General features: G+C 32.6%; 2 protein-coding genes across 4 annotated transcripts in view; both read right to left on the reverse strand.

The window, feature by feature from the left end:
* Positions 1-323: 323 nt before the first annotated feature.
* On the reverse strand, positions 324-16224 carry LOC140051839 (tetratricopeptide repeat protein 39B-like). 3 transcript variants are annotated; one of them, XM_072097161.1, is made up of 16 exons: positions 16212-16224; positions 15702-15780; positions 13007-13035; positions 9541-9645; positions 8844-9064; positions 6619-6751; positions 6159-6258; positions 5849-5914; positions 5431-5539; positions 4756-4883; positions 4059-4220; positions 3517-3723; positions 3130-3241; positions 2700-2817; positions 2436-2552; positions 324-2179 (listed from the first exon to the last, which is right to left on the reverse strand). In XM_072097161.1, the coding sequence occupies exons 2-16, from the start codon at positions 15750-15752 to the stop codon at positions 1873-1875; spliced, it is 1965 nt and encodes a 654-aa protein (XP_071953262.1). In that variant the 5' UTR covers positions 15753-15780; positions 16212-16224; the 3' UTR covers positions 324-1872. The 3 variants fall into 3 exon arrangements, with proteins under 3 accessions (XP_071953262.1, XP_071953263.1, XP_071953264.1); XM_072097162.1 differs by lacking the exon at positions 16212-16224 and adding an exon at positions 16049-16060; XM_072097163.1 differs by lacking the exons at positions 13007-13035; positions 15702-15780; positions 16212-16224 and adding an exon at positions 12251-12390.
* A 754-nt stretch (positions 16225-16978) lies between these two features.
* Positions 16979-27340, reverse strand: part of LOC140052613 (zinc finger SWIM domain-containing protein 5-like) — a 53269-nt gene continuing 42907 nt past the window's right edge. The window contains exons 8-13 of the mRNA XM_072098259.1: positions 24190-24363; positions 23740-24009; positions 22801-22936; positions 22447-22589; positions 20875-21664; positions 16979-20394 (exon numbers count right to left, since the gene is read on the reverse strand). Coding sequence (XP_071954360.1) covers positions 20073-20394; positions 20875-21664; positions 22447-22589; positions 22801-22936; positions 23740-24009; positions 24190-24363 — 1835 coding nt within the window. The 3' untranslated portion in view covers positions 16979-20072. The remainder of the gene's footprint in view (positions 20395-20874; positions 21665-22446; positions 22590-22800; positions 22937-23739; positions 24010-24189; positions 24364-27340) is intronic.

Consider the following 27340-nt stretch of genomic DNA (forward strand, 5'->3'; position numbering starts at 1 on the left):
ATTGATTCATACTATATATTGCTTCATTTGTGATATGTATAATAATAAACAAGAAGTATTTCAAAAAACACTGCTCATCTCATGATAAACTACATCTATACACGCATCTCAATATTTATCAGAAAATGTTTTCAGACTCTTTTTCCGGATGTGCTTCGGGGTGTGCGAATGCCCAGTCCGAGTTTCGAAAAAAACCATTTTGTCATCCGTAGTAAACTATAAGCTACCGCATGGTACAGTTTCTTAATGCTTCCGTTCTCTTGAATATAAATGAGCAGCGCCACTCTTTGGTCACAAAGTAAACAACACAAACTGATTCCACCACTGCAGTTTATTATCAAATATACAGACATAAAGTCAAGGCTAAAACTCTTGATTTATTGCCACATCAAAATTAATCTTAGCAGAATAAATACTAGACAAAGTACCCTACTTACAACAGTCAACATTTACCTACATTTATATAGTAATTTGTGGTCCTGTGTCTTGGTGGTCTTATATCGTTTAACCTTAAGGATTGGGGTTCAAATTCAGTGAAAATCCATTCCTTTAAAATCAATCTACATCTTGAATGTATTATATGCTTGGGTTTCTTTACAAATGAGGTTATTTTCTAAATATTAATGTCCTACAAAAATGTATTGTAATATTATCTATTTATAAATAAATATGTAGTATATAAAACTATCACTATGATTAGAAACAAAACATTCATTATTGCACTAGCAATTGTAATAACTACACAGCAGATACACCACCTGTATATGCATTTCACATTTATAATTATGCAAATAAATAACAGAGATAATTTACATAGAATTCTATGACATGGCACAACAAAGATAAAACTAAACTATTGGCGGTTCAACATTATTGTCATTTGTAAAAAAAAGTTTGTCAGCATATTAGCTAATACTTATTAACAAATAAGCAACTACAAACTTGACTTATACAGTAAATAAAGTTTTCAACTAAATATTAATAGTAAGGAGTAAGCTACTTAAACATGGATCGGAATAAAGCATAGCATGAGATATGTATCCAAATGGCAAGGACAGATTATAGGTGTGTCATAATAATTAAATAATAAGTTATGAACTAAGTAATGTAATGTAACACTTAATCATGGGGAGGGGGGATGGATTGGAATAAGGTATATGATACATAAAACAAAGGATAGACATAGCTAGTGTGTTATAAGGGATGGATTGGAATAAAGTATGGCATATGACACATAAACCAAAGGATATACATAGCTAGTGTGTTATAAGGGATGGATTGGAATAAAGTATGGCATATGACACATAAACCAAAGGATATACATAGTGTAGTGCATGATAGTAAGAATATTCTTCATGTGCACACTTTTCTACTAATACTTAATGTAGAAATTGAGAATTAAATATTCTTGTTGACAATTGAATTTAATACAAAAATAATGTGTCTCTATTATGGTGGTTTACTTGTATTCAACTATATTTTCATTCGTATTCAATCATTTATTTAAGTCTAACATGATTTTCAATATATTTCAATCAGCAAGTTATTTAATTATGGGAATAAATTAAATGTTTACAAGAAAAAAGAATTAAAACATTATACATATATATATATATCATATCCCCTTTCACTATATGTATCATATCTTCATTACCGTATTTCAATTCTTTCATATTTTGTACAGATATATTGTTTTATATAAAAAGTAAAATCCAGGATCTATTGGCTGTAAAGCAACTTCTTGTACAAAGAGGTACAAAATATTCGTCTCATAATAATGTACCTCTTTGTAACATCAACTTATTTACTTCACTCTCTCTAGTTTTATATACAACTCTATGGTAAACACCACAATAAATATTTTAATACATCTTATACAGCAGGTAGACTATTTAACCTTTGATCTCCATTTGACAACCTATGACCTTTAGCACTACTATTAGAAATAATATCATTTCTTGAATCCAGACTCACACTATCTGACAGATTTAAACTGCACTTTTCTGCTTCAGCTCTCAATTCAGAAGCATTAGATGCGGCTCCTTGGAGACTAGCAGTGTCGATTTCATCATCATCCAGATCGCCATTGAGGTCGCCCATCTTTTTCTTGATTGCATTCATTGCTGAATGCATTCGGAAATGTAAGCGATTCTCTAAAGGATACTTCCTGTAGTTGTGCCTAAATAAGGAAAAATATTATACAATATCTTTTACAATATCACATTAGGTTTTAAAAAATAAAGTAGTAGGGTCGAGTGTCTAAGTGGCACATTGCTTTACTCTCAGATTATTAAAGGTTTTAGATTTAGTAATGAATAGATTGGGGGACTTCTGTTATACATGACTTTTCGACAGAGCTTATTAGTTGTTGTAAACTGAACAATTTTATGTGCTTAGTTTTAGATTGGAACAAATCGCAAGTTGGCAGAACTTACCTTGCTTTTTTCAAATATTGCTTGGCTTCCTGGTCACGACCATAATCCATGTAAAGCAACGCCAGTTCGACAAGTGAGTATGGTGCAAGGTAATTCTCATGTCTAAATCGCTCCTCACTGAAAACAAAAGCAAGCAAATTATATCGAAAATGCTCACTGAAACTAAATATTGCATCTCTATATAAATACTGGTTCTTGGAACAATATTATTAGTATACAGAAACCAAACGGAGAAAAAAACAAGGTTGAAATTGAAATACTTACTGATAGTTGACTTCTTGGAAACAAAGTTCAGCCTGTGAAGGTCTTTTTAAGTAACGCAGACACATTCCTTTGAGAAGCATTGCCAAGCCGTATGAATCATAGTAATTCGGGTTACTATCTGTTGAAATACAATAAACATCATTTAATCATGAACAAAGGCATTAAATTAAATGTGAGGCATCAGATGTATCTAATATCATTTGGTAATATTAAGGTGTAATTATGCAATGAATGTTATTGCTATTCTACAACATGTCCGTTGTGTGTACAGTAATTTTGCCTCTGTTATAAAAGAGAAACAATAATTTTAAAGTACACATAGAAATATGGTAGTATATAAATTATGAAAAAAAAAATAGTTATAAGATATGGAATTAATTGTTTCAAAAAGTGGAATTCCAGCTCTATCAAAAATGGAAATTGCTCTTACCTTTGGTCTGAACAATCTTTCTTAATTTAGTTTCCAAAAGATTCATAACTGGTTCCAAAAGGTCTTTGTTTGTTCCCAATATGGTGAACCCATTCCACACATAGATCAATTCCTAGTACAATATAAACACATTTGCAATTTAGAAAATAACATCTAGCATACTGACAAAATACTGTTTGAAAATAATGACAAAATACTTTTAAATGTTCATATTTGATTACTTGTACATGTACTTCGCAGAATTAGGCTAAGATGTTTTTACAGGCCAAGACACATATTTAAGGTTATATTTATAGATTTAACATTTATGACTTGAGTTTCAGTCTTGGGATTTTAAGTATAAATTTATGTTATTTAAGTTTATTATAATATTTTCTAAATACTAACCAAGCCGGCTAAGGAGTTATGCGTCCCATATGAGCTAAACTTTTTAGCTTTGTGAACTGCAAACTTTTCATAAGGTACAGACTTGCCAGCAATGCGTTGTTTATACTTCTCAACTTTACCATACATCTCCATAATCTGCTCGTGTTTTACTTGTGATTGTTCAGGACACATGGTAAGGAATGAGGCTTGTTGATAATAGTATGTGCTCTAAATAAATTAGCATACAAAAACAATTAAAAAAAATATTAAAAATTATCATTATAAAAGCAATCTAAAAGATCCAGCAACTTGAATGATTACATTTCTTGGGTATGAAGTAAATGTGCAGAATAATTCTATTCTATACAAGTTTTTATATGGCGCCCTCTACAAAGAACAGAGCGCCTAACAATACTAGTAATTAAAACGAAAAGTTTTAAGTTGACGTTTAAATAGAGGTGCCGAAATTAATTAATTAGGTAAATGTATTAAACTGGAGTAGTATCCACATTTGGTTATTTTCAAAGACCAGTATGGCGTTACTTTTACAATTTGTATCTTACCTTAGACCATCTACTTTCCTGACAAAGTTTCTCAGCATATTTACTGGCATTTAACCAATCCAATTTGAATGCATGACACCACATCAGCTCCCAGAAACAAAGATGATGGAACTGTTTCCATTCTTGCTGGGCTTCAATACATTGTTCAAATTTCTCAATAGCCTGAAATGTTGTATTACCAATTACTAAGATTATGGCACTAGTTGTTTTAGAAAATGTCTTATTTTCTATGTAAGAATGTAAAGTAAAGCACCGTTATTCATGTTATACTGTCAATGAAAAATGTGTATGTTGTTGGTTTGTACTGCTTAAACTTATACAGTAGGCTCAATGTATTCTTAGAGAATGTTTTAATATTAGTATTATTATGTTGTATTCTTTCTTCTCCTTTATGGGTGGACTGAGGTCACAGTAAGTTCATTGAACTTTAAGTAGTGACCCCTGTTTCAGTGTAATAATAACATGTTACGGAGTAGACTAAAATATATTTTTAAAAATACATATCATTGCTTGTTTGTAATTGTATTCTTTTTATTTTCCAAGTCCAATATTTAGTGTGTGCTCTGTAGCAGCAAAAAAAATAGTTTCTTGTGGTAAGCTCTTACAAAACTCTGGACACACCTAGAACATTATTATTTGTGGTCAGTTAACAAATAGAAAGAAACAAGGAACTGAATAAATCAAAATATTATCTAACCACATCTATATTTCCAGATATTTCTTCAACTCTTCCAGCATAAAACAGAAACAAGGCTCCATTGGGGTAGAGGTCTAAGCAAGGTGCAAGAACACGTCTGGCATACTCACGATCACCATCCGCAGTTCCTAATAAAAAAATATACATTTATGATTTGTACAGTGTTTCAATCATTTATTGATTAAACTGCAATCCTCAATATATTCAGCATGGCTATGTAAAAGGTTTTTTTAAATAACACTAAGTACAGAATTTTACCATTTTAAATTCTGAAAAGTATCTAAATTTTTTAATTGTAACTAATCATCATTCATTGAAAAATACACAATGTCTAAGGTATTGATTTTATTTCAAAACATCAACCATGCAATTATTATTTTTGGAATTGTAAAAACATGTAGAAAATCATTAAAATAAATATCTCTCAGTTACCATGTTAAGCATGTGAAAACTGCTTATAATATTTGTATTTTTACAGATTTGATTTATTCTGCAGCAAAATTGACCTTGGTAATGCAATAGACAGGAGTACTAATGTTCAACAGCTGAAGTATCAACTACACTTACACCAAGAATTAATATCTGATTCACTTTCATAGATATATGAAAAATATGATACATTTCACTAGTAACTTGAGTTAAACAATAAAAACAATGAATATGGTTTTAGCATACCAAATACATGTGTGATGATTGAGTGGAAGCAGATAAGCACAGAAGAGCATAGAGGAGCTCGTAAACTCTGAAGAACTCGTCCTTTTTCTAATTCTGCAAGTCCAAATTCCTACCAAAAAAAATAAAGGTTTTTCTGTGGTTTGTTTATGTGTTAAGCGAGAGAGAGGAAATGATGATTCAAATACTGCATTAATCTTCATGAATTTATGGTAAAAATGATTTATTTTGAGCTTAACAAAAGATGAATGCCTTTTGTCTGTACACAGTTCTTCTTTTGTAAGTACTGTATAATTCTAAGCATTTGCGTTATGGCTTAAAATAGTGGAAAGCGTCGAGAGGCATACGCATATAACAATAATTAAAATATTTTACATAGAAATGTTAAATTGTATAAATGTAGTTTCAAAATTTTACCAACCCTGTTTCCTGAAAATCCAACAAATTCCAGTAATCGTAGAATTTTCTTTGGAAGCATAGATATCATCTGTACAAAATGCAAATAATATTACTTAATAGTTTTATTAATACATATTTATTAACACACTTCTTTTAGTGGTATTCACACATGTAATGGTAGAAAGTTTACCAATAAGAGATCAGTCTCCTGGTGTACTAAGAGCAGAAGACGGCAAATGTGTTATGAGTGGTAAACCACATAAAATCACATAACTTCTTATTTGACGTTTCATAAATCCAAATTAAATAAAAGTCATAAAAGTGGATCTTACCAGATTAAAAGTACCTATACCCAGTTTGACACCACTTTCATAATGTGTTCTGGACCGTTCATCACGCCAATTACGACTTTCCAAAAAGTTAACACATTCCCTTATAGTAACAAATTCAAATATCATTAATTTTCCAATAAATCTACTTATCAACTTTATGTTATCTAGTCTTAATGAAGGTCGTAGCGGGAGCAATCTACTTATCAACTTTATGTTATCTAGTCTTAATCAAGGTCGTAGGGGGAGCTTAAAAACAGCCGAGGCAAAGATGGTTTAAATATAATTATAAATACATGACGATCTGTTCTGGGGAATTGGGGTTGGTGGTGAAAATTTGTGGTGAAAATTGAAATTTTCAGACAAGGCAAGCACCTCATCTGCCTCCTGCTGGCTATGGCCCTGTTAATGTACACGAATAAAGCCAATGAGTATCAGTGTCTTGATGTTTAACTGTGCTTACTTGTAGGAACTATAGCAACTTCTAATCTTCATTCCACCTTTAATAAAACTGACCAAATTCTCATCCTGAATAAATGACATCATAGCTCTCTGTAACAATGATTCAGCATAGCACAGTTCACCATGTACCTCCTCTAAAATAACAATAAATAACATAATATTTTCATCTCGGCTACTATGACGAGAGTATAATGAATTTATTTATTTCTGTCTATATTGTGAAGACACCTTCAGTATTGTAGTACTGATATCACTGGTGGATCATATAAACAAAATCAGACGTACACAATAAGTAAAATATTAAAAGAAAAGTAAAAATAAAATGGATAATTACTGTACAGACATTATTAGTTATCCGCTTAGTAGCGGATAACTCCTTGTAATCGTCCTGTTTCATCCAATTTTTTTTTTTTTCCTGTATTATACTTCTTTCTTTCTGTCATTTTTGTGCGTCGCGTTTCTCTAAAACGTGTAAACAGAACATATCGTAACTTTGTCAACATATCGACATTTACATGAACTTGTGCACCTCCTATTTTTGAATGACGTCAGAGTTGCGCAACGTGACTTACGCGCGATTTTATGAATTTCAATGATTGATCATAGACTAAAAACCAAACATAATTTTGTTTTGACACTTTGTGAAAATTTAAGTCATATCAAGCGCAAACTTTCTATGGATTAAAAATAGCATGTTTAACAAGAAGTTACGCGCGTACGCGCGTTTAAAATTTTAGAAAGCGAAAAATCAACTTCTGATCAACTTTCTATGCGTTTCATGTCATTTTGAGCATGTCAAAAATTCCCACGCGCGCGAAAATTTTTACGCACGCGGTGCACACGTAGCGTTAAAAACATATTTTTTTCGCGTGATTTATGTTTTTTCAGCCTTTTCTAGTAATGTTACCAAATTTTAAACAATTTCGACTTAAAATTACGTCATACGAGCACGTCGAATTAGATAATTTGCACGCGTTTTTGGTGAAAAAGTTCAAAAATTCGTCAAAATTATGCCTATTTTTAAACATTCATAGATTCTAAACTACATGGGGAACTTTTTTTTAATTACATATTCTGGAAGTTGATGAGTTGTAGATATCGGATCATACATTAATATGGCTAACCGGACATTGTGACGTCATCGTATGGCCACGCGAATATAAAATATAGGATTTTTGTCTCTTTCGTCATAGCTCATCACATTTAATAGAGCGCATCTCCACTTATTCGTTGTCCATTTTCACCCCGATTTTAATATATTCTAGGTCAATCAACTAACTTTTGCATGAATTAAAATTTTTTTAATTTTTTTAACGTCATCATGCCTAAAAATTTAAATTACTTTGGTCATTAATTTCATCTTTACAGTAAATTTTAATCTGTTATAGCTCGTAAGAATAAAATGTGATAATCACGATTAAAACGTTTTCAGGAAGCTATTGTATTGTAGATACAAAATCATGTGAAAATTGTGCCAATCGAATGTTGTGACGTCATCATATGGCCAGTTATATAAAAAAAGTCGTATTTTCATCTTTTGCGTTATATTTCATTACATTTAAAAGAGCGCGCATCAATATTTCACGTATTCAAATTTCTTCTACACGTTAATATGTTGTTGCTGAGATAATTTCATTCTGAAATTTCTACTTTTGCATTTCATTTTGAAACCGTCAAGATGTTAAAAATTACAACAAAATACGGGTCCCGTAATTTCACCTATTTTACACTGTTTGTGATATGTATACAGATTGTACTGTGTATACTATGTATATGACACAAAATAACAGAATTCAGAAATAACATATCATATTCTTCAGTTCTGGTCATAATGCCTTAATATTTTTCTGTGTGCAATATTCTAACGTATGACGTGCATGTGGCGTTTGTCGAGCGGATAACTAACTCGTCAAAGTGACGAGTTTCATGTCTAGTTAATTATATACATTGGCCATAGTACAACATTAGTGAAAATTCAATGATGTTATGATATATGCCTAATTCTAATAAATATATTTTATTTATCATTTTTGTGTTAGTTATATTTAGAATTTTTTTGTATTTGATGTATGAGATCCAAATAAAGTTAATCAATCAATCAATGAGGAAGAGAATCAAATCACTCAATCTTTCAAACCTGTAGAATAATCTTACTGTTTGTGTTTGATAACAAATGACAGACAACTGAAAAATATTAATGATAGTAAATGACAAGGGGTTACTGACCATCAGTGTATGTGTTAAAGTTTGGTCGCTGAACCATTCTAACCATTGAGGACATGACTGACTTGACAACATTCTGACGTTTACGACATCTATGACAGACTTCTACAGCATTCTTAATCCATGTTACAGCATCTTGTATATCTTGTGGGTCAAAGGTCATAATGGCTTGTAAAAAACAAATGGTTCCATAACCAAGAGCATGGTACATACTGTCTTGTGCCCTGAAATTAATAATTAAAAACTGATGATGAAAATTCTTTAAGTTATGTATTCAATTAATTAAGCTATGACCTGTAGCATCTCACTAGGACTCGTAAGCACACACTGATGCAGTTTATCCATTAAGTGCTTATGTAAATCAGTCTGTTCATAATACATTCACTATATTACAAAACAAACTGCTTGCTTCAAATTCTTTACAAAATTATTACATTATCATCTGCTAGAATATAAAACACATTGACTGCCTGTAGTTTTTCCATATTGATTGATTGATCACTTCAGAATAAATATTCCATATATACAACAAACAATACAAAACGGAAAATCACATAAAATAGGATTTGTTCCCATTTAGTGAAGACATTTGAAGATTATAACAGATAGTTTGTAGTACAAGATCATTTTCACTATTCAGAACCATAGAACATATATATAAAATATTAAATTAGAAATATTTGTTAAAATGAGTACTAACCATGGTCTCATCCTCATTTTAGCATCGTTAAAATGGTTGTTAAAAAATAAGTTGAGAGCAATTGTACATTCTTCAATCGCAGTCTCCAAGTCCATCTCGGTTGCCCTGCAAAGTACAAAAACTATTTTTACACTAATTTTAAATAAGCAAATAATCCAATTTCCTTTTTTTTTGGTTTTAAATAAATAATATATGAATAAGGAATAAGTAGATACATGGAGTTAAGTTTAGAAAAATACATATTATTTTAATTTTATGTATTGACTATAATGAAAATCTTTTTGAAATCTAATCTTATACTAATACCAAGTTACATGACTTTAATCCAAACAAATGAATGAAGGTATTAAATAACACAAGTGTGCTATTTTTTTTCTTTCTTCATATACCAAGTGTAAACATGACTTTAGTATGTATGATTAAATTAAATAAACAATAGCCATAAATGGATTGCCTTGAACTCTTGCATGAATTGTATTTTAAATAATCACAATCAATATCAAATTGTCTTTATGAAAGCGTACCGTATAATTTGTCTTATTATGGATTAATTGAAAACTTCACATAGTATTTACAGTACTTTCACAACATGTATTTATATATATTGCTTCACTATTTTGTACCATCAGCTTAGCTCTAGTGGTAAACTGGAGACTTTCCACAAAAAAACAGTATTTTAGGTCAAATGAAATTAAAAATGCCTTCAGACTTTCTGGAAAATCGTGCATTTTGGGCCAGTGGGATTGTTGGGCAGGTGGGATTATTGGGCCAGTGGGATTGTTGGACCAGTGGGATTGTTGGGCCAGTGGGATTGTTGGGCCAGTGGGATTGTTGGGCCAGTGGGATTATTGGGCCAGTGGGATTGTTGGGCCAGCCAAGGGTTAGGAGAGTTGAGTTTATACCATAATCTGCTGCCTTTTGTATATTTTTACAATTGAATTTACATTCACTAAAAAATATAACTGTATTTTAGTATGTTTCTTTTACAATTATTATTAAAGCATGTTTTTATTTTGAGGTATTTATTAAACAATTATATTTATCTGCTGATATTTACAGTTTTATTGCAAAATTCACAATTTATCAATAAAAGTTTTTAATAATGATTTACTAAAAGCTAACGTACTGCTTTGCGGAGTTTAGAGTAGCAATTCATTACATGCTAGTAGCAGTGCATTACTGTTCTTAAGAGTGGTTGATTGAAATTTACAATTTTAAGCACTGCTTTCCAGTGCTTTAGTAGGATACCATAACTACAATATAATTAGCATAATATCCATAAACATTTGTGATTATATATAGGCCTTTACACTGTTACAATAGTTTAATATAAACTGATAAAATATGAATAGAAAACTGTAAAAACATTGGACAGGTTTGTCACAAATAAATTATCTGAGTTTTGAATGTAATTATAATTTTGTATCATTTGTAATTTAGTATTACTACTATAGACTATTATTTATTTATCTCATTATGTAAAGGGTATACAGCACTTTAACTACAGTATGCTGTCTATTGTATGACAAACTATGTGACGCAGTGAGGCTTACTTTACACTGAATATTTAAGCATTCTACTTAGTGCTTACAGCACATTAGGAACATGACAGAAATAGCATTAATTATTATATAGCCGTTACTTGGTCTATTCAGTCAAATATCTACATTCCAGAGTTTAGAAATTAAATTATTTTGCCCATATTAATGATAAAAAACCAACCAACCAATTTATATTATATTGAATGACATTCAGCAAAACGAATAAAAAATAATAATTTTACTTATAAAGACAAAATAATGGTTAAATTTAACCAAAAACCCATTGCCTGACAGAAATTCATAACTACAGTATATTCAATAAAAAATTCTTTTAAGAATTATTTTTCAGGTGGGCAAAACATTTTTAATGTTTTATCTTATAAGTTTCTCTCATAATTTAAAGTATGAACCTTTAAACTGTTATTTTTGTTATAACATTTACATGGTATTATTTATGTTTGTACTGTTTTTACTGTTGTGTGTTAAGATGGTTAATGATATGATGTGATGATGATATCTGATAAATACCCTTGGCTATTGAAAATGCTAAAGTTCTACCTAGAACACAGAAATCCTGAATCATGAGTTTACCTTGGTTGGTGCACTACCAGGGTAAGTCCAACCAGGGTAAGTGATGCAGAATGCAAACAGCATCTCAAGACCTACCAATATTAGCAGTTAAACATTTATTTTCCAGGTCGATTTATCCTAATACTAGATAGTACTTATTTAAAATACAAATAATTAAAAATGTTGATTTATTTTGTAATATATATAATTTATATATGAAATGATAAATGTTGAATAATTGTATTCTAATCAATATTGAGTATGTCTTAATTGGAGAAATAGATGGTTTAAGCTACAATGACTTGTAAATAAATAATTCAAGACAGGCTGTGCTACTAGGCAATTAAAACCCCATCCATCAAAGTACAAAAGTTATGAAATTCAAAACACGTAAATTGAGCTGCATTTATAATACATGAACATGAAATATTACAAATAAGACAATACTTAAAACTGATAAGAATTAAGTATGACAGACGCATGGTTGTCAACTAATCAATAATTGAAATTGAAGAATATGAAGTACAACAACTATGACACTGACATGTAAATTAACCAATGTCAGCATATCTATAGACATACAACACTTAAATTCCTACCGTCGCATTGCACTTATACTTTCCACCATCTTTGCGACAATATCCTAAGAATTAACCAGCATATCCTAGGCAGTATACATGCCAATTTGCCCAATATACTTTAATTATTGGACAACGTATTGATTTTGAACCTACTTAATATTCCTATTTCTAGCCGTCTTAAAAAAATGAAATGATGAATAATTAATGAGCTGATTGTGAAAGTGGGCGTGTTTTGAAGTGTGATCAAGTGGAACCATCTTAAAGCTTGTCCACTTTATACAGCCATGGAGCAACAGAAATTGTGTTTTCTCCGTGATACAGCCATGGAGCAACAGAAATTGTGTTTGCTCCGTGGTACAGCCATGGAGCAACACAAATTGTGTTTGCTCCGTGGTACAGCCATTTCAATACAGCTATAACCTGTACTTTCAGGTCAAATAGTGGGAATGTTATGTGTTTCATTTAATATAACACATTAGGACATTAAATAATTATTTGTATACATTAAGCTAGATCAGTTCTAATTTACATTCCTTTATTTTCAAAGACATAAAACACAATTGCCCCACCCCTAAATGTGGTTAAATACAATAGAACTGTAGCTAAAGTTCAGCACATTTTGTTCTATTTTAAAATCATGGATCTGCTACTGAATGTTATGATAAATTTTGCCTGAATTAAGCACAGTACACCAGATTACAGGGCATACATTATATTATTTAACAATATGAATTAAAACTGTGTGAATAAACTGAACAAGATTAATATACTCACACTGGAATTTCCTCTAGTGCATCTTCAAACTGAAAAATAGAACATAAACATCATTTAATTGTGAAAATTACAGCTACATCTCAGGTGATATAGATTGGATTTTTTAAACTTATAGATAGACTATGGCTGTGTTTCCGCAGCCAAAAATTAACCGAGAATTAACTGATAATTGATTTAAACAACCTGTGGAAACGGGGTTTAACCGATTCCACTCAAAAAAAATTCAAATCATATAAATACAATAACTTTTAACCTTTGACCTGAAGCACCAATTGTAGCGATTGGGCATCTGGTTGTTTGGTAATGACTGATCATGCGCACTTTATTGGTCAAAAAATGAATCGATAATTTTGTTTTGCCTGCAGAAACACGGTCTTAGATACTGTTATGGGCGACTTTGGTCGCTGTTGGATGGATGAAGACGAAATACTGTCATTCAATTGACAAAACCATTTCATCTACAATTCAACAAAACCATTACCCTACAGCAATAAAAAATAGTTGTTCTTTTTAAATGCTGTATTTAATCTATAAACAGGGCTGAAAATTAACCTTTAAACCATAGTGGCCAGCAGGGCCAGTTGAAGTTGAAGGATGGTCGCCCTTATTAAAAATGGCTGGCCCTTATTAATTTTTTGTAAATTTTTTTTTTGCCCCAAGGGGGGGGGGGGATTTATCCCCACCCCTCCCAATTATATCATTTATTACTTTTGATAATTAAATTACTCTCCCCAAAATTTCTCCCCCCCCCCCCCCCACACCCACATTCACACACAATCTTTATTTTCAGTGGGGATCGTCATTGAAAAAAATCAATCCAATTTTTTATATGGCCTGGGTAGGCCTAGATTGGGTTTCAGGAGCCTGCCTGCCTGGAGAATCCTGACCAACATGTCTTTAGCCTAGGCCTAGCTTTTCTAGCCTAGCTTGTTGGCCTAGAAATCAGACAAAAAACTACCTGTATTTCATAAATTATACAATTCTAACATGCAATAGCCATTAAAATATTGATAATAAGTTACAAAGTATCATTTTAAAATAATTAAGAAAGATATTTAATCGTGTTTACATGTGTCACACATGCACGCACAATTGGGGAGAGCTACCTCTCTGCTGAGAGGGAGCTTCTAGAAGATGATGACATCACACGTCAGCACGTGTTTTGAGGAGGATTTGAGTGACCAAAATTGGTTGGAACTTTTGAAGAAATAATCCATCAATGACAACTAGGCCTAAGCTTTTTAAATAATAAACATTATATTTAGGCCTCCTATTAATGTTTCCTTTTAAAATTAAATATATTTTATAAACTCGTTCCATAAAAACATCCAGTAAGCATAAAAGGAACAATTATTGGTTGCTGTAAAGGAGGTATTTCTATGACACCGTACTGGATGCACTATGAGGCGATGAAGTAAACTCGCCCTTGAATGCAGGCAGGGGAATCCCCTTGTTTGGTACCTAACCTTGCACTGTGAGAGATGGAGCGATTAATATTGCTCTCCTTGAAGGTTGTTGATCGCGCTGGCGATCCTTAAAAACGAGGGACTGCTTGTAGCTTATAACTTAGCTTATATATTATTACCCTAGGCCTAGATTAGTTATAAAAGGTAGGTGGATGCAATTTCTGGAAGTCGCCAGACGGGTCGACCATTACACAATTAATACTCGCCCTTACCAAATAAAGGTCGCCATTGGCGACCGGGCGACCGTTAATTTTCAGCCCTGTATAAATGTAACGTAGGTGCAGTTAATATTCCTAAATTCCAATTCTTTATTACATAAAAGCAATTTACCACAGCATACTATTGTTCAATGTACCACTATAGTTATGATCCAAATATAACTTAAATGTAAATCAAACAAATACAATGAATGTTATTTTATGTCATGAATGTTATAATTATTTTTCTCATTAAGAGATGGGAATTATTATAATTCCTGAAATATTAGTTTTATTGCTGTAATAATAATTTAATTTATAACTTTATTATTGACAATGCAATGTTTTGTGTGAAATAAAAACCATGAAACGATGAAATAAACAATAAATGTAATGTTTTGCTTTAAATAAATTATAGTATTGCTCCATTGATTAAACAAACAATATAACATGTAATGTAGTGTTGCTTAAATTTCAATAATTGCCCAATCATTGCCTTCTGGTTTACAGAAACTAATGCTCTTTTCATGAAAAATTATGAAATGAAGAGATTTGCATAGTTTAGTTATCAACCTGAGACTTAAAATGACATCATTTTGTTGAGGGGAGGTCTTAGTAAGATCAAGCACTTTTTTAGCCTCTTTTATAACGTTTATTCTTGTTTATTATATAATAATAATTGTGTTTATTGATAATACCAAGTGTACCACGTTTCCCCCATCATTTTTGTTGCACAAAAAGCAAGGTACACCACTCCATACTACTATACTTTATCTACAAACAGAGGGCTGGTTGGATGCGAAATGTACAGTACTACTACATATTTCTGCAATATATATGTTTGGTGATGATAACGAATACTCGCATAACTAACTAAATGCATGAAAAATGTATGATCTTGCATGTGTTTATGCAAAATGCATGTTTCTAAAAATCACTTTGAAATGCGGGACCGTTGGTTGGTAACTGTGGATTTGTGTTGGGAGTCTGACAGTAACACAAATAGGAAACATGCGGAGTATAATAAAATACCTCATCTTCCTCGTCATCAGGGTTTTCAAGTTTTTGCTTCAACGATGTCATCTTGTCTTGTTCTGTTGAATACCGATGACTGAAAAAAAACCAATAATTAATTTTATGATTATGATTAAATTCAAATAATTATAATTAAATTGATGGCTAGAAGCTTAGACAGACAACAAAGAGGAACTTCATGTAAAACATTTTTAATAAATCACAGTAGCCTAGACTGAATATAAAAAGTACATTGATTTTAAAGTTAGGCCTAGAGAGTCTAGGCCTCTAATGCCAAAATGGTCAAAATCTAAAGGGTAGAGGCTACACTACACATTCATTTGAACAGTCAACAAGATATTCACCCGGTCAATTCTAGCCTAACTTTGAGTCTAAAATAGAGTCATTTAGGGCATTCGGGTGATTGAACTCTACAGCAACTTTACTACTGTCCGCGCATTTTATAATGTAAATAATAAACATAATTTCTACACGATTAACCAATTATTTTCATTCATTCAAGCTTACCGTGTCGAACAAAATCTGCAGTCAGTCAAAAAAATAAGTTTCGATGTTGTGTGCGTTAACGCCCTCTATAGTTCAGTAAAGAACTTAACTCCAGTTTGTTGATGCTCGTACTTAATTATGGTTGCCATAAATACTAATTCAACGATGTTTTTTATAAAATTGATATAGCCTATAGTAATTAAATTGTAATATTTGAATCAATTGGTGATTATTTTCAGGTAATTAATAACTGTGACACTGTATGTTTACATTTATATTTCACAACTTTTATTTTGGTAATTATAAAATATTGTTATAATATTGTTATTGGAATTTTTTGATTAGTTTTGTGAAATAATTTTTGTACTTTTTGATATTGATGTTTTTTAATAACAAATTAATTCTAAATCTGGCTACAAGTTTGCAGAATCGTTTTATTAATCAGCTTAATTTTTTCTGTGGTACTTGGTCCCGTACTTGGTATTTCTTCCTTATCTGAAGTGAAGCTATATGATTGGGAGCAGGTGGAATGTTGGAGCTAAATTCAGCAAAATCTTTATGACAATGACAAAGAGGGTGTATTAAAAACTGCTCTTGGCTTTAAGGAGAAGACTACTACCAGTGGATTCTACACATAAATGAGTAGGAAGATATTCTATTCAATATAAACATTAAAAACACCAAAATAATCAAATTTTTTGTATTGGCGTTGCTGGTTTGCTCACAAATTATACTAAAATGGCGGCCATCATTATTACACTCAATAAAAGCAAAACAAAATGATTTCATTCAAATTTATTACAAATCAAAACTTTGGATTCTCTTGATTTTTTCATTTTATTACAGCATTTTTTTACGACTTGAGAATGAGAACTCTTTAAATAAATTAAATTTGCAATATTTGTTTGTAAACACGACGACAGGAATAAAGCTAGATCTACTACTAGTCTACAGTACTTGAACAATGGTGACTACATCAGGCATGCACAGCTTACATTTAAACACATTCTTCAATACATAACTCACATACTTAAAATGCGAGGGTTAGCAGATATCAAAGCAAATGTTGAGACAAAATATAAATCTATTATTAATGTATAATTTTAACAAGATCGGTGATCCTTTATTTTGTCTCACAAACCTGACCTTAGCACCGAATTCCATTTCTAAACAATCTGTTCCATTGCTTTAAGATATCTACAGCCTTCAGAAGCTGCATACAAAACATATGTAGGCTCACCGTCAGAACCACCGTAATAAACCTATTTTTCATGTACATTGGTTAACATTAATTTTAATGCAAACATCATCCTTGACATTTAAACATTATTACGCATGCAATCGGTATTTTATACATTTTAGCCTGAGTTCATTGTGAATCTACTTCAAAATTTAATTGTAAATACTTTTTGTTTTTGTTTCGTTTATTTCTTTGTGGGTCCTATATTTATAAATAAAAACTCATAAAGTGATAAATCTCACCACAAAATTAACAAAAACAAACAGACATACCTAGGCAGGTTTTTAAAATATATGCGGTGGTGCTAAATGATATTAAAAAATTGCTTTTAAACTGTTTTTTTTTTCTTTCTGGTATTAACCTGAGTTATTCTTTAACACACTACACACCAGGCTGCTACCCAACAAACTATACAATAGGCCTTTTGTTTACTTGATTGCACTCAACACTATGGGTTGTCATGGAAATCCTATTGGTCATAAAATATACTACCGTACTGTTAAAAAAAGGCTGGATTGTTATTATTCACAACAAAATAAAAAAAATCAGTTTATATGCAAATTAAAATATCAATATTATATATTCAGGCCATATTTTTATATTTATCAGTATGACATAGGCTCCTCCAATAGGTTGTCATTGAACAACTAAATTAAGCATTGTTGATTTAGTAAAAACTGTAATAAAAAATGCAAAATAAGTACACAATTTAAATTGTGTGTACAAAGTGTGAGGTTGCATCATTTGTTTACTCCACTGTCGGCCTTACAAACGCAATCAGTACTGTACTGCCCTCTATTGGAATGTGGTTTAAGTAAAAATGTAAAAAACAAGACATTTTAACCCGACCCTGAAACAATTAAGTTCTCAATCTATCTGAAAACATTAAATGGAAGAAGTATATAAAACCGAATCGCCACTTCCAACAGCAATAAATCATTAAGATATTCGACATGGCCTGAACATTGTAATGACATAAATTAACATAGGTGTTGTATTATGACCAAAACATTATACATTGAGGGCATTTCAACATAGCCAGAACATACAGCAATTATGTAAAAAACATTAAAAAGCACTGTAACACATAGGTGTTGTACATGACCAGAACATTAATGCAACCATTGAGAAAAGCTAAAACATGTTTAAGCATGCCTCCATGCTAAAAGCAATCATGTTCAACATTATTGATTGTCAGCATATGCTGTTTAGGGCCACCTAAAATGTGTGTTCAACATGTTCTGGACATTACAAATCATTAATCCTGTAAAGCATTAATCATGTGACACATATGTGTTCATGGCCAGGACATATTGACATAATAGAAGGTAGGTCTGCCGAACAGAGAAGCCATTACAAGCATTACATTATTTGTAACATTTTTTAAAATACACTACAAACTTAAAATATGACCTATAACATTTAGGCATACAATAAAATAACAATCCAAAGGGCTAATTTAAAAGGCTTCTTATGTATACTTTAAAATTGTTTATATTTAAAAATTGTTCATTAAAACAAACTAACATCTCTCCAATGTTGGTAGAATAGATAACATACATTAAAATACTACTGTATATCTTTCTATTGATTCTGTAACATTTAGTTTGAATAATTATTTTATCAAAATATCGGGATGCTTTTAGTGAAATGAGGAATTTACTGGTCATGCAATTTGCATACAAAATTGATTTTTTTAATGCCTAAGCAATATGTTCTATATTCCATTCAGTACCAGTACAATTCTAATATATTTCAAAAACTTAATAAATCATTTTTTAAATTTAAAAGTAATTACAAATTTGTATTTGCTGTTTGTATTTAATAATCATAATCTTTTGGGAAAGAAGTCAACCAATTCAAGAATGATTTTATTTATTCCTTGAACAAAATGGAAGACGCACACTAAACCAAAATAACATTAAATAAAAGAGAGCAACAGAGGGTTTTAAAATACTTTGCTTTCTAGATTTAAAATGTGAGGTAGTTACTTTAGCTGCCCAGTGGTATTTGAGCAGTTATCTAATATTAACAATAATAAATATAAACCAACATATTAAAACAAGAACCTGCTAACATTCAACCAATTAATCTGAATCACACTCCTTGCAACACACACACACTCCATTTCATCGTCACTCTCAATTGGTAAGCTGCCTCTGATGACTAGGGACAATTCATTTATAAATTGTAAACAAAAAAACTTGCAGCAGCGACCATCAACCACTACTAATAATGCAAACTTTACATTACAATGATCAAAATGAAGAATAGTATGTTTAAAAACATGAAGTATGTACAATGATTTGAACCCTTCTGGAAACTATGAATGTCATATTTATCATTAGTTTCTCATCTTTTAAATCTTGCTTTGTAAAGCAAGTAGCACCAGCAACATAATGCCATAAAACAACAAAATTGCAGACATCAAATATTAGATGCAAAAAGGTATGATGTTCATAATTATGGTTATGCACATGCATTTCATATTGTTATATTTTGTAGTTGAATTGCGTAACTTATGAGCAACCTGATGAAAGACTCGACGACGGTGGCAATACGTTGGCAATCACCTTGGAAACATCACAACCTTGAACATATAAACGGAAAAATGCGACCCAATCACGTTTCCATTCCAGGAGTCATCCGAAACGTTCTCGTATGAGCTGTATTAACTTCTTTTTCCCGCGGTACATTATTTTAAGATCGTCAATGAGTTTCATGAACTGTAAATGTCCATCAGGAGCCAGTCTGAATGTTTCACGAGCCTTTCCAAGGAAGTCAATGAAATCACAGTAATGACGAGGGCTAATATGTGTAAGGCGCGAGTGGGCCGTGTTTATGTAGGCTGAAATTGTGGCATCTAAAAGTTGTTGTAATGGTGCATGATCATATGACAAAAGTTTGAAACAGCGGCGCTTTCCATCTTGGAGTCGACCAACTCCCGGTGCTGTCAAAGAACACCTGAATGAAGAGTGTTAAAAAAGATTGAAATTAATATCAAACAAGTTATTTATCATAATTACAGGTTGGTTGGTTATGACAATAAAGAATTAATCTTATCTTATGAGATTCCCAACTTATCTCTTTAATTGGCAAGAAGGTTAGGCATGATTTATTACATGAAGGTTAGGCAATTTAATTTGCATTAAGGTCAAACATCTTAATCAGACAACTTAGGGTATATTCAGATACATGCTTTCAAATCGCAAGTAATGTCATATTCTTGTACCTTGAGCTGTCGTAACGAACAAAAGATCAGTGTCGTTAAAGGTAGCTTCCACTAATTTTTTTTTTGGTTCAGACCTATGGATTTGTATGCCACGTACGATACAAAAGCATAACTCTGTAGGTCTGAACAGGCCCTTAATCTAAATCATAAAATTCACATCTTTGCTATGTAGTATTACTAAAAGAATAACAAACTAACAAACTGTAATTTACCTTCTAAGAACATCAGCCAAGACAGATGGGCACTGAACACTCTTAATAACAAGTGGGAGCATACTAGCCAGTTCATCTTTACCAAGAGAATGGCTTAGGGCACATGCCCAATACACATCATTTATTGCAGGATGGCTATCTTGGTTATATGCTAAAGTTAAGTTCCTCATTGCCAATACAGCCAAACGGTAAGCATGTACTGCATATCCTCGGTGTTCCATAAAGCGAGCGATCTGGAATAACTGAGTTGAGTTCATTGCTCCGTTAGACGCATCAACAACAATTTGATAAGCAGTTTCAAATGCCATTAGATCTTTTTCACAAAGTGTCAGTGCACATAATGCACAAGAGGATGGGTCTTGCGCTGCACACTTAAGTGCAACCTTTCTAGCATGTGCATTTAAGTCTTCTTGTTGTTGACAACTTAGCTTTAATTGTACTGCAGTTGTTGGTGACATTACAGTTGTTGCAACAACCTGAGCAGCTTCATTGGGAGTAAATAAAGTGTACCATGTCTGCATAATATGAATGAGGGCAGATATACCAATTTCTGTGGCACATTTCACCATCCACCGAACCATTTCACGTCGATGCCAATTCATATTGGATAGAGTTATTCTTAACACATGTAGACCAAGTTTAAATGTTGCTTGTAAGAGCTTAGCATGAGTGGGACCGTCGCTTGGTGTGGCCACTTTAAATGCATCCTGGGCAAGTTTAAAAAGTTGTGATGAGCAATGAATATGCTGCTGCGCTGCTTCAAGAACTGTTTGTAGTCGATTGACATCGTCTGAAAAATTAAAATAATTTTGTTTTTAAATTTCCATATATATTACAGTATGATCTAAACCAAGCCTTATTACAAGGCTAAAGCAGTGTTATGAACTGAACATGGTATTTGGCCAGAACCTTGGAGGATTACCAATTCCTCCATTATTATACCAAGAGGCCTATAGTAAACATTTTCAATTTCCCACTTAAATTTCATTTGTGCCATATATTGATTTCCCGTTTTCTCTACTTTGTTGGAAGAGCTGAAACAATTGAACAATCTGCTTATGTGTCATATGTCATAGTGTAATCAGGAAGATTGTTATTTATATATTTTCTCCTTGTTGAATATTCCATTTTAATGTAACCAAATAATTATTTACTTTGACCAGAAACTGAATTGAAAAACAAATATTGAACTGAAAAACTATTATTTAAAGCAAATACATAGTCAAATTGTCTGTCTTTTATAGTTTCTTTGCCATTATTTTACACAGTTTATGAGTAATAGTAAGTAAATTGCCTTAAAATTACCCAGAATTCACAGCTTAATTTCCAATCACTTCCTGTGTGAAAGGAAACATGCAATTTATCCGACAATTTCTAGGCCAAGGGCTTCTAAAATGTGCACATTTAAGGGAAGTAAAACACTGCCATAGCCCTCTGTGTCAGATTCTAGTGACTAAGCAAATGTGTATTGCTTTATTTTATTAAATTGTCAAAAAAGATATTTTAGATGTCAAATTTAAAGGATATATTAAAGTCTTTTTCATGTAGATATTGTGTAATTTGTAAACGTACCCTTGGCTGCACTGAGCATACACGCTGCAAGCTCACATTGTTGGGCTTCAATATGACCCAGGACAAACCAGCGTGGATAGTTTGCAGCCAGCACTCCGTTCATTCCTGTGTCTGAACCACGACTCGCATCAAATGCAGGCATCCTGAAAAAGCAGTTATGTTCACATTAATCACAAGAGGCCTCTGTTTTTTTTTATTTGTTTCTGTTGTATTATGATGGTGTAACACATTAAACTATTATTTTTAAATTATTTATTTAAAAAATTTTTATAATAAAATTTCTACAAACAAGACAAAATTATTCAAATAATATAAAAATTAAAAATCAATTCAGCTTAATATTAAAAACCATACCTCATTGCCCTCAGCCCAACTCTATAAGCTAAGTTCTGGTTATATTGCAAAAGCACCTTAAATAAATAATGACCAAATGAGTGCATCGGCACACTTTGCGGTGGGATGGGAACACCTAGTCCGCTGGATGGTCCTCCTGAAAAACAAACATATTAATTGGCTTAGAAAAATTTAGTATACTAAAAACACAATGGATTGTCACTATATATTCTGAATTTCATAGTAGGTTAGGTCGCTTTTATTCAAAAATTTTATTATTTTTGATATTTTATTTTTGTCTGTAAAGCAACAACAATAGAAGACAAAGTGCAACAAAAAGTGTAGCATTGTAATAGAGAAACTCTGCAGGTTGACTGTTATTGAGTTTGAAGCTCATTGAGGAAATGGCCAACGTTTGATTTCTTCCTGCTTTTAATATAGTCAACTTGAAACAACATGAGAACCTAAACGTCTTTATTTGAAATCAAATTTACCAACAATATCTTTAAATAAGTAATTTTTTATATGAAGATTTTAAATCATAGGTCCAGTGTATTTGTGTGTATAAGACTAGCTTCACACTGTTACTGTAATGGATAGAATATCGGCACATGTAAATGTGTGTCAATGATTATAACATGGTGCTTTAGAGAGAAACAGGTTATAGAAAGTTAGGGTAGGGTATCTAACTATAAGCGACTTGACAAAATAGCTGTATATTAATGCATCACACAGATCCCCAGTTACTGGTGATGGTGTATCCTAATACTCCGGTTTAGGTGCTAGCTTGATGTTTTTTTGTCTTTTTGTACTCTTCCTTTTGTTTTCCATTCTTCTCTTTATTGTCGAGTGCATAGAGACATCGTTTATTTGCACTATATAAATCTATCTATTTTGATTAATATTATCATTTAATGGAATACATTATGTATAGATTTGATTAAGCTAAGCTATATTTACCATCAATAAGCAATGTAGCTTGTTTCTGGAGCACAGAGACAAGTCTTGGATCTAATGCAATTTCTCTATGTTTTGCAATAAGTTCCTCCTCTGCTTTACAAGATTTATCTTGTGCGTAAACACCATGTGGCATGACACGCTGTTGGCCTAAGCCAATTAATACAACCTCATAGGCTAAAGTGAGGTAGGTCTCATCAGCATTAGAACCTGGTACAGGAATATGTTGATAGCTTGGGTGTTGAGATCCTGAACTACTTGCTTCTGACTCACCTAAAATGATTAAAAATGGTACTTTTTATAAAATGAAGATAGTTTGCTAATTGGTATTTTAAATGCCAAAATCGATTACAATCTCACAAGACTTAATCCATATGAAATAGCCCCTTGGGTGATTATTGAGATGTTACTGAAATATTAAGCTTTCATTTTTCATAAATTAAAGATAATTACTTCTTGATCGTAAACGTGTTGGCCAACTGCCGTATGTGCTGTCTTTCCTTGAGACTTCAAGTAACGTATCAAAAATCATGTTGATAGGATCTAGAGGATGTCCAACCCATGCATCGCCATTCTCTCCATAATGAGAGTTCTGTGATTGCTTTCTTTGCTTGGATTTTCTTGTAGCTAAAATGAACAAAAAGCAGACAAAATTATTATGAATCATGTGGATATACAATCTTTTAGATAATTTAAATTGCTTAGAATGATCTGCTGAATTAATATAAACAGATTGTTTTTAGATAAATTTCAATGGACATATACCGACTTATTGATGATCTCACCAGGCCACTGATATCATTGCCATATGATCATTTTATCAGTTTTATATATCTTGTAGTAAAATGCAACAAAGAGGTTTTTTAAGATTGTGGTTCAGGAATTTAAAGAGAGTTACATAAATACCATTATAAATATAGTATAAACAATGGGCAATAATAGTGATCTTGTTGAACTGTCTAATAACCAAAATGAGAACCAAAACAATTACGTTGTTATTAAAACTTTCTGAACCTAACAAGCAGCATTATACTTGATGTGTATGTGGGTCTGTGAACCTAACAAGCAGCATTATACATGATGTGTATGTGGGTCTGTGAACCTAACAAGCAGCATTATACATGATGTGTATGTGGGTCTGTGAACCTAACAAGCAGCATTATACATGATGTGTATGTGGGTCTGTGAACCTAACAAGCAGCATTATACTTGATGTGTATGTGGGTCTGTGAACCTAACAAGCAGCATTATACTTGATGTGTATGTGGGTCTGTGAACCTAACAAGCAGCATTATACATGATGTGTATGTGAGTCTGTGAACCTAACAAGCAGCATTATACATGATGTGTATGTGGGTCTGTGAACCTAACAAGCAGCATTATACATGATGTGTATGTGGGTCTGTGAACCTAACAAGCAGCATTATACATGATGTGTATGTGGGTCTGTGAACCTAACAAGCAGCATTATACTTGATGTGTATGTGGGTCTGTGAACCTAACAAGCAGCATTATACATGATGTGTATGTGAGTCTGTGAACCTAACAAGCAGCATTATACTTGATGTGTATGTGGGTCTGTGAACCTAACAAGCAGCATTATACTTGATGTGTATGTGGGTCTGTGAACCTAACAAGCAGCATTATACTTGATGTGTATGTGGGTCTGTGAACCTAACAAGCAGCATTATACTTGATGTGTATGTGGGTCTGTGAACCTAACAAGCAGCATTATACTTGATGTGTATGTGGGTCTGTGAACCTAACAAGAAGCATTATACTTGATGTGTATGTGGGTCTGTGAACCTAACAAGCAGCATTATACTTGATGTGTATGTGGGTCTGTGAACCTAACAAGCAGCATTATACTTGATGTGTATGTGGGTCTGTGAACCTAACAAGCAGCATTATACTTGATGTGTATGTGGGTCTGTGAACCTAACAAGCAGCATTATACATGATGTGTATGTGAGTCTGTGAACCTAACAAGCAGCATTATACATGATGTGTATGTGGGTCTGTGAACCTAACAAGCAGCATTATACTTGATGTGTATGTGGGTCTGTGAACCTAACAAGCAGCATTATACTTGATGTGTATGTGGGTCTGTGAACCTAACAAGCAGCATTATACTTGATGTGTATGTGGGTCTGTGAACCTAACAAGCAGCATTATACATGATGTGTATGTGGGTCTGTGAACCTAACAAGCAGCATTATACATGATGTGTATGTGGGTCTGTGAACCTAACAAGCAGCATTATACTTGATGTGTATGTGGGTCTGTGAACCTAACAAGCAGCATTATACATGATGTGTATGTGGGTCTGTGAACCTAACAAGCAGCATTATACTTGATGTGTATGTGGGTCTGTGAACCTAACAAGCAGCATTATACATGATGTGTATGTGGGTCTGTGAACCTAACAAGCAGCATTATACTTGATGTGTATGTGGGTCTGTGAACCTAACAAGCAGCATTATACATGATGTGTATGTGGGTCTGTGAACCTAACAAGCAGCATTATACATGATGTGTATGTGGGTCTGTGAACCTAACAAGCAGCATTATACTTGATGTGTATGTGGGTCTGTGAACCTAACAAGCAGCATTATACATGATGTGTATGTGGGTCTGTGAACCTAACAAGCAGCATTATACTTGATGTGTATGTGAGTCTGTGAACCTAACAAGCAGCATTATACATGATGTGTATGTGGGTCTGTGAACCTAACAAGCAGCATTATACTTGATGTGTATGTGGGTCTGTGAACCTAACAAGCAGCATTATACATGATGTGTATGTGGGTCTGTGAACCTAACAAGCAGCATTATACTTGATGTGTATGTGGGTCTGTGAACCTAACAAGAAGCATTATACATGATGTGTATGTGAGTCTGTGAACCTAACAAGCAGCATTATACATGATGTGTATGTGGGTCTGTGAACCTAACAAGCAGCATTATACATGATGTGTATGTGGGTCTGTGAACCTAACAAGCAGCATTATACTTGATGTGTATGTGGGTCTGTGAACCTAACAAGCAGCATTATACATGATGTGTATGTGGGTCTGTGAACCTAACAAGCAGCATTATACTTGATGTGTATGTGGGTCTGTGAACCTAACAAGCAGCATTATACATGATGTGTATGTGAGTCTGTGAACCTAACAAGCAGCATTATACTTGATGTGTATGTGGGTCTGTGAACCTAACAAGCAGCATTATACTTGATGTGTATGTGGGTCTGTGAACCTAACAAGCAGCATTATACTTGATGTGTATGTGGGTCTCTGAACCTAACAAGCAGCATTATACTTGATGTGTATGTGGGTCTGTGAACCTAACAAGCAGCATTATACTTGATGTGTATGTGGGTCTGTGAACCTAACAAGCAGCATTATACTTGATGTGTATGTGGGTCTCTGAACCTAACAAGCAGCATTATACTTGATGTGTATGTGGGTCTGTGAACCTAACAAGCAGCATTATACATGATGTGTATGTGGGTCTGTGAACCTAACAAGCAGCATTATACTTGATGTGTATGTGGGTCTGTGAACCTAACAAGCAGCATTATACTTGATGTGTATGTGGGTCT

Source organism: Antedon mediterranea, chromosome 6 (genome assembly GCF_964355755.1).
Source record: "Antedon mediterranea chromosome 6, ecAntMedi1.1, whole genome shotgun sequence".
Classification (NCBI taxonomy): domain Eukaryota; kingdom Metazoa; phylum Echinodermata; class Crinoidea; order Comatulida; family Antedonidae; genus Antedon; species Antedon mediterranea.